Source organism: Micropterus dolomieu, linkage group LG01, assembly GCF_021292245.1.
Source record: "Micropterus dolomieu isolate WLL.071019.BEF.003 ecotype Adirondacks linkage group LG01, ASM2129224v1, whole genome shotgun sequence".
Classification (NCBI taxonomy): Eukaryota; Metazoa; Chordata; class Actinopteri; order Centrarchiformes; family Centrarchidae; genus Micropterus; species Micropterus dolomieu.
In genome coordinates, this window is record NC_060150.1 from 33,386,164 (window position 1) to 33,394,798 (window position 8,635).

An 8,635-nucleotide genomic window follows, 5' to 3' on the forward strand; every position below is an offset into this window, starting at 1 on the left:
CTCCACCATGCCGGACCGGGGCAAGAGGCGACGAGTGGATGCTGTCAGCTCATTCAATCTATTAGACACCGGCAGCTCCATTTAACTCCGCATGTCAAAGTTTGCATTTTCATGACGCAGCAGCAGTGTGGATGGATTAAAGGTATGAGCAGGATGCCTTGAGCTCGGGACCCCACGCCATTTACTGGTAGATCCATAAAATACAGAGAGTGACTGCATGGATTAATACATTGGAGCGGATACATAAAACATGGGAGACTTGGAGTATGGCTTTGAGGAAATGCAAGGAGTGAGACTGGGATACCTGCTCATCAAAGGCAAGCAAATGTTTGCTTTGTCTCAGGTCTTCACCGACCTGCTGCAGAACATCCCTCGGACCACGGTGCACAAGCGCATGGACCACTTGAAGGTGAAGAAGCACCACTGCGACCTGGAAGAGCTGCGGAAGCTCAAAGCAATAAACTCTATAGCTTTCCATGCCGCTAAATGCACTCTCATATCGCGGGAGGACGTGGAGGCTCTGTATTTCTCCTGCAAGACGGAGCGGGTCTTGAAGTCCAACAAAAGGAAAGCGAAAGCGGTGTCTTCCCCCGGGGATGAGGATGCGTCCCCGGGGCTCCTCCGTGCGAACGCCGAGCTGTGGAAAGAAAAAGTTTGGTTTAGTTTGCACGGTGTCCCGGAGACTCTGACGCTTCACAACAAAACAGACAGGAGGAGAGAGCTGACTCCTTGCCTTACCGACTCCAAACTACCTCAATTTTACCACAAAACCCATGGACGGGAACACCTTTCGGTGACAAAGTCCAGTCACAAACACTTTAAAAACTATGAAACAGCAAAAATAACAGGGAACCGGGTCACTTTGAGCCAAAGGCACTCGTTTTTCAGGAGCGCGGTGAGCCGGCAGCCGGTAGTGCTTCAGTCCGCCATAGCTGCTCAGTCCAGGCTCTCGCGCTCAGCCGGCGACCTACTTCACAAAAGGAAGAGGAGGCGCGAGGGGGGCGGCGGCAAGGACAGCGCGAGGCGCTCCTGGAGCAGGAGCAGACACACACACCAAGTACCACCGGTACTGCTCGTACAACCCAAATCAACCGGCGATCACAGGACTTCTTTTGGTGCTTTCCACCTCGGTCCGGATTTCTATCTTGACCCCAGACCTCACCATCATCACCACCACCAGCATCACCATCATCATCATCACCACCACCACGAGCCGACTTTCCCGGAGAGTTACAGCAGCGACACAGAGTCCAGCACCTACTCAGACCGGGCGTACCCGGACTCGGACTTCGGGTCCGGCTTCTCCACCACCAGCAACTCTGGAAGCTCAGATGAGGAAGAGGAGGGCGAGGAGGAGGAAGATGACACCCAGTCAGAGAGTTCAGAGGTCAGTTCGGACGAGGAGGAGAGCTCCTCTCAGTCGGACTCGAGCTCTGTTTCTAGCCGTGTTTCTGTCCAGAGCATCCGGTTCAGACGGGCCCGGGTCGGTTCTACTGCCAAAAGTCTCAACACTAGTAAAGCACCTTTGGTCCTGCAGCCCACGTTTCACTACAACAACCAGCAGCAACAAGAGAAACAACACAGGACAGGGGGCCATGTTGCCGCTACACAGACAGGCGACAGTAGACACGAGAACCGTCAGAAATGTGAATTTACATGCAGTGAAACCAGGAAGGACTTGGGACCCTTACAGCCACCAAAATTTAACTCTGTTGGGGAGGGTTTTTTCACGGAGTCCAAAAGGGAAAAGGCGTTTGAGGCTGATCCAAACAGGGCTGACCCTGTCGACGAGCTGGTCCCTTACCGGAATAAGGCCTCTTACCCCTCACGCAAGACACCGGGGCATCCCATAAAGAGCCCCCCGGGACTGAGCGCACAGTGTGACCACGACAAGGACGCCAAGCTTCCCAAATGCACAGACAAAAGGGAGGCGAAAGCCACCAGCCTAAAACTGCCCACTCCACTGAGAAAAATAAAGACCGAGGCAGAGGAGCACTCTGTGACCGCCGACCCCCACTCGGACAACGGCAGGACAGCCAGGACGCCACCCTTCAACCTACACAATGTGAAAGTTAAAGTGGAGGAAAGCTGTGATGAATATGAATACCAGAGCCAGGCCACTGTAGTCAAATGTAAAGGAGATAAGGCAGAGAGCAGCAATGGCCAGTATCCCAGCGGAGCCATAAAGCAGGGGGACTTTTTGAGCAGCGGGATTAAAGCCACAGAGAAGAGCCATGATGTGTCCCACTGCAATCCTCAGGAATGCTGGTGCTCCCAGGACACCCCGTGTGTCGAGGAGGGGGAGCCCGGCAACAAAAACTGCAGGGCTCCAGTGCTGGGGAACAAGAAATCCCGAGTCTCCAGGACGCAAACAAAACAAAACGTGCCCAGGGTCAACAAGGCTGCCTCTTCGTCTTCCTCCTCTTCAGCGTCTCGTCTCGCGGGCTGCGAGGAGCTATCCACGGAGGATTTACCGAGCAGACGCAAACGCAGCAACGCGAGCACCGTAGCATCGCCCGCAAAAATGCCTTTCAGCCTGATGGCAAATTTCCCATCCCCGCCGTCGCTGGTTGTTGGCAGCGACGGGGATTTGTGCCCTGCTTACTCCCTGAACTCGCTGAGGGGCCCCGGGCCTCCCCCTCCGTCCCACCCCGTGTGGAGGTGGCAGACAGGCGGCCAGATTCTCCCTCCCCCACACGCTCAGAGAACTAGGAAATACTGAGCTGTTTTTTAAAGCAAAAGAAAAAAAAACTGAAAATGAAAACAAAAGCCCTTGCGGTGTCTATCTCCAACCTAATGGTAGCCGGAGTCTTAACTCGAGCTCACCAAATTGCTCACAACTTTATCGGTGTTTATTTTTATTTTTTTTTTACTTCCCCCCCTTTTCTGTGAATGGGTTTACATTCCGCTTTGTTTTGAAGTTTGATCGAGGAAAACCCACAAGATCCCCCTTTTTGGAGCCCCAGAAAACGCCCACAGGACTGTGAGACACCGCTCGTGGATTTATGCTTAAAAACAAAAAACTTGTGTTTAAAATAAGCTATCAATCCTAAGCAATATGTTTGGCTCTCATTGTTGTGTTTACTTTACTTTTTTCCTGATTATTTCTTCTGCGCTTTCCTATGCTCGACCTGTTGGATTGTATGGTGCCAGGGTTTCAGTGGTTTGTGCTTTGTCTGAAAGAGAAAAGGGTTTAAAAAAAAAAAAAAAGAATACTTCTCTTCAGCATTCTTTGAGATCTAGCTTTCACTGAGAGCAGGTTTGACGTGGTAAATCAAGAAAAAAAAAACAGGGTTTCCCCATTCTGTGCCACTTGATATATTTTATACATCAAATCTGTCTTTTCTTTCATGACTGTCATGTGCCCAAGTGTTCAAATTCAGAGAATGATTTAAAATTGGTTTATTAATGTCTATCTATACATGCTCACAGTTAAGCCTTTATTAGATTTGACGGAAATATATTCCTGGTGGTTATGGGGGTGTTGTTTTCCTTCATAGAGTTCTTGTGATCTGGTTTTCAGTCTTGTTTTTTTATTTCCTGGTTTGCATATGCGTGACTGTGCACAGACGCAGGCCCAGACACAACACAGGCCTTATGTTCAGACAATCAAATAGAATAAGGCTCAGACCTTCGTAGCACGCTCGGTCCCACGATAGACTTCACTCATGTCATGTTCCACTTGGCCACCGATTTCTGTATTTTGCGTTTATAGCACGAACATCAGGTCAGCACAGCTCTAAAACGCAGAGATAATGGCATGGCTATGTCCAAGATAGGTTAGGCTATGGGTGGGATCTGATTCAGGTTGTCAAAGTGGGGGAAAACCGCACCAAAAAATAAATAACAACAGCGTGAAAAACCTTATAGCTCTGGCTACTCAGAAACAATGCGACAAAGCACAGGAGATAGGCTTACATGCATTGCACTTTGAAACTGTTGGGGTTCCTGTTTTAGCTTTAGGGTTTTCTGACTGACCTGTGAAAAGATGTCTGAGAGATGCTAGAAGAAAAAAAACAGCTAAAGCTAACAGCTAAAGATGAGACTGTTGAATATGGATATAGACACAAAGGCCAAACTCATTTGACTGCTATTTGAATATTTAGGATTCACCCACATGCCAGTTTCTATAACCATGCCATGATGATTTTCTGATTTCCTATAATTTAATAATATGCTAATTTACGTGAAGCCTTTGTTGTTCATTTTTGATTTTTTAGTTGAAGTCAATTGTCTCGATTTAAGCTTGGGGGGGGGGGGCACCAATTATTTCCTATTTTGGCTGGCTCTGAGACACCATGTCAGTTTTTAAAATATTGCTTTCTTTATTTGTCCTTTTGAATATGGCTGCTCAGGAAATCGACCCCCCCAAACCTGTAAATTCAGTGGCTTCTCCAACTTCCGTGAACACACCTTTTAAAGAGAAGTGATTGGAGTTGCACCTAGGTATTTTAAATAACTGTGTAGATGTTTTTAATGACAGTGCAGGACGCGCTCTGCTAATTGGCAGGCTTTTCAGTCTGCGACAAAGAGAGGCCCAGCTTATATGGCGAGCCAGATCACAACAAACCCAAAGCCCGTGAATGATGTCAGCCCCCTCACAAGCACAGCAAAGGGTGCATTCATTCAGAGTATTGTAGAAAACTATTTAATGTGTGATTGTAAAAATAAAATAAAAAAGAAGCAAAAAGTGAGTTTCACTCTGCCTATGTCCTCGTGGATACATATGGTAGATGTTTAGCCATGTGATTAAAGCACCACTCTGCAGCCACGAAGCCCCAAACTCACCACGGGCCTTATTTCTGAGGCTGCAAGCGACAGTTCAAACTTGAACTTATATTCTCAGCCTGTAAACCGGCTATTTTTGAAGCCATGACACAAGCTGGTATATGAGCGGGCTGGCAGTAAATCGGAGGGGGTTGCACGGGGTTGAGAGGGGGGGAAGAGAGTTGCTGTGTTGTGCAAGAGCGAAGCTTTCAACCTTTAATCCGCATGTCAAAAGCATGGGCTGCATGGCATAGGAAGAAGAGGAATAGCCTGCGCCCAAAGCTGTGCGGGTTTGCCCCCCTGACGCACCAGCCTATTCTCACGCAGTAATCACAATGCGCGGCTGAGGGACGGGGATGGTGGTAATGGCCTGTTGGGAGGGCCTTTCCACCGTTAAGACAAATAGCTCTCTGACAGTGACGCTATCAATGTAAACAATTGCATCGTGCAGCAGCTACAGGCTGCATGCACTCCCCCCTTCCTCATCCTTGTCCCTACTTCCCTGCCCTCCTCATTCCCTCATTTACTTTTTTTGCTTTTTTGATACAATACTTGAGGTCAGGTTTTTGACACGGAATTTGAAGTCACTGGTTGTTTATATGAAACTGAATATTTATTTTTGTGAATTTTCTGGGGTTTCTTGTGTATGGGTTTACTTTCCTGTTGTGAATATACTATATAGGAGAACTGCACTCGAAATGGAAACTTGAACGGTGGATTTCTTATGCACTTTCCCTTTCTTTTTTTTTTTTTAATTATGAAGTATTCATTAAATGCGACTGAGTGTAATTGTCAGCCTCCCCTTTTCTTTCAAGTTGGATCGTGTTTTGTTTTGCTGGGGGAGGGGGGTTAAACACATTTATTGATGGAGAAATTGACCCGGGGTTTGCATTAGGAAAGGGTTATGAAAACAAAGAAGTGATTTTTAAACTTTGATATGTTTTTTTTATTTTGGGAATACAGCTGCTTTTCATCTTTCAAATGGCGTGCACTACTTTGTCATTAAATGTCCTCCGCCTTTTAATTCACCCCATGACACGAGTAAATTCATAAATGTAAATAGGCGTTTAGGGAACATTAGACATATCCAGTCTTCAATTAAATAACAGATAAGGGTTTTGTCCTGAGGCAAAGAGGTGTCAGGTGAAAGGAACTAGATCCTAAAAAGATCAACAGTAGCCTAGTGTTTCTCCACACTGTAGGCAGTTTAAACTAACAATACAACTGATGACGACTCAAAGATGGCTTCATCTTCAGTTCTGTTCAGCTCTTACAGTAATGAGGGAATCCCTTCCCCGGTGTATTTAAGGGGTGTGTGACGGAAGAAGCGGTAGGTCTGCGGAGCCTGCAAAAATAACAAGAGGGAAACCGCAGACATTTACGCATGCAGCATTTGCAACCACTGCACATGAGGTGGTGCAAGCCTACCCGGTTTAATACACGAAGCAGAGAGAAACCTCAGTAAGCTGGCCTTAATAACACTCCTGCAAAGAAGCTGAACATTTGAGCAACTCATAAAACAAACATTTTTAAAGCTGGCATGCATTTGCATAAAGCATATGTGCAGAGATGATCGATAAAATAATCGTTATTCCCCTCCATAAACAACTATATGTATTAGGCCTGTAGCAAAACTACAACTAGACCGGCATATTGTAGAAAAAGCCAAATCCAGAGTATAGTGGTTCTACAGAGGATATAATACAATAAAATGAACCAATTCACAACCATATGTAACCTGCTATATGGACACACAGGGATACAGCTAAAATCGCCCAAAGGCTATTCGACCTTTACAATATAGTGAGCAACTTTTCTAAGAATCTTTATCCAGACTTCGCTCAATGTGCCATTTTTGACGTGATGTTTCTCTGATTAATGGGACTCTGCGGTGTATGGTCCAGGCCAAAGCCCCGAGGTTGATAAGGGGAGCCGGGGCTGGCAGGCTGTCTGGCCCCGACACGGCTGCTGCTGCTGCTGTTGCTATTGCTGCTGGAGCCCGGAGGGGCCATACTGGGAGCAGAGGCAAGCCATTATCCTGCTGCTGGCGTTTGAGGGTTAAATTCCAGTGCGGATTGGGAACCAGCAGACTGTAACTTCTATAGAATAACAATAGAAAGAATACGTCGAAAAAGAGGCACAAAACAAGTCTTAAACACGGTTTGGTTTTAATATTAAAAAAAGAGAACGTTTTCTGAAGAGCTCGGCTTTTTGCTCTCAAAGTGACTCTTGACGGTGGCTGCATGTTTGGGAAAACGAAGTTACGGATAATGCTGACCGACACATGCCGCCGTTAGGGTCAGCACTTTGCATTGATCTTTGAGACAATTAAATACACGGAGACCGATAAAAGCTGTCCGGACGTTTTTATGTTTAATCTCTCAGCTGTAAAGCGTTTGCCTGCATGCCACTCGCCCCTTCGCACAAGGTCACTCACAAGCTCATAATATTTTGGCGTAAAATATTAATAAGCCAAACAAATCCTTTGACGTTTGGAGCCACTAGGGGAGAATTTGTTAAAGTTGTGTATGTTATGGGAGACTTAGTTACTTAGCTGTGTCCCTTTTTTTTCTTTCAGTGTTCTCTTTCTCTCTTTCTGTGTGTGTGTGTGTGTGTGTGTGCGTGTGTGAATTAATTTGAGTCTGGGCAGCAGCACTGACGCCTTGCTGCGTAATGATGAAACCTGCAGTTCGCAAGCACACATATTTTTCTGCTTCTCTGACAAATAAATAAATAATTATAATGCTGAAATCCCATATTTATAGTCTCAAGTGGAATAAAAAATTAATTATTAAATGAATCCTGCACAAGGACAGTGATTAGCGTTCTTAGAATATTTTCAGCTCATATGACACAATGCTTCTAAATACACAATCCAAGAAACAGTTAAAAGCGTCAAGCCTGAGATTATTATATCACAACCATACAGTATATAAACTCTGGTTTGGGCTCCTGATAACACCTAACAAACCAATAGGCGTGTGTGCGCGTGTATACATTGAGATGAGTATTAATACTGCGCTATGGAGCTAACAGAGGGGGTGGGGAGAGGGGGAGGCTACATTTATTCCACTCAACTGTATAATTTAAAAATAAAGACTTCCTCCTTTAATTAAGTGGAACGCCACGCGGAGTGTGGGCTACGTGGGACTGTATGTCCCCACATGAGTCTGACTTAACAGAGAGCAGAGCATCTGTGTTAAGGTGTTAACTCCATCGAGAAAAGACAGAGCTCCGTTTCCCCTCTCTTTAACAATGGATTTATAAGCTTCATGTCTGAGAAATGGTGTGGAATTCAAGGGACAATAAAAAATATGGTATTTTCTCTCCCCACACCCATATTTCTCTTCTCTTGGTATAGGCTACACATTTGGACCCTTTTTGAGCCAAAAGCACTTTCATCCTTCCTGCAGTTGTGAAGTTGTTTACAGACTTTAAATAGACTAAATTGAATCTGAATTTCATGTATGGAGGTAGGCTATGAGCTTTATTGCATCCTAATATTTCAATTAATTGATTCAGTTACAGAATAGGCTACAGTTTGATATTATAACAAAATACTTTAACACTTTCCCATTTACAGCCTACTGTAAGTGTATGGCGACTGGTAATCAATCAATATGACTAAAAGTCCGAGATCTCCATGAATTAAAAATAGGCTAAGTAGTGCAAAGGCCAAGAGCTCGAAACATTATAATATTAATATAATCACGCAGCCATAGGTAGGCCTACTACCAGAGTGATACAAAAGCACATTGTAAAAGTTTTAATCAGATCGTCTCTATGAACATATCCCGAAGTTTAAATCACTGGACTTCATGACGTCTGACAATTTCACATAGCCTATTCATTAACATTTCCGCTAAAG

The 8,635-nt window shown here is 45.3% G+C and overlaps 1 protein-coding gene across 1 annotated transcript; it reads left to right on the top strand.

The window, feature by feature from the left end:
• Positions 1-250: 250 nt before the first annotated feature.
• On the top strand, positions 251-4,971 carry skida1 (SKI/DACH domain containing 1). The gene has a single exon (XM_046048351.1). It carries the CDS (start codon positions 251-253, stop codon positions 2,720-2,722), a length of 2,472 nt encoding a protein of 823 aa, XP_045904307.1. The 3' UTR covers positions 2,723-4,971.
• Positions 4,972-8,635: the final 3,664 nt, after the last annotated feature.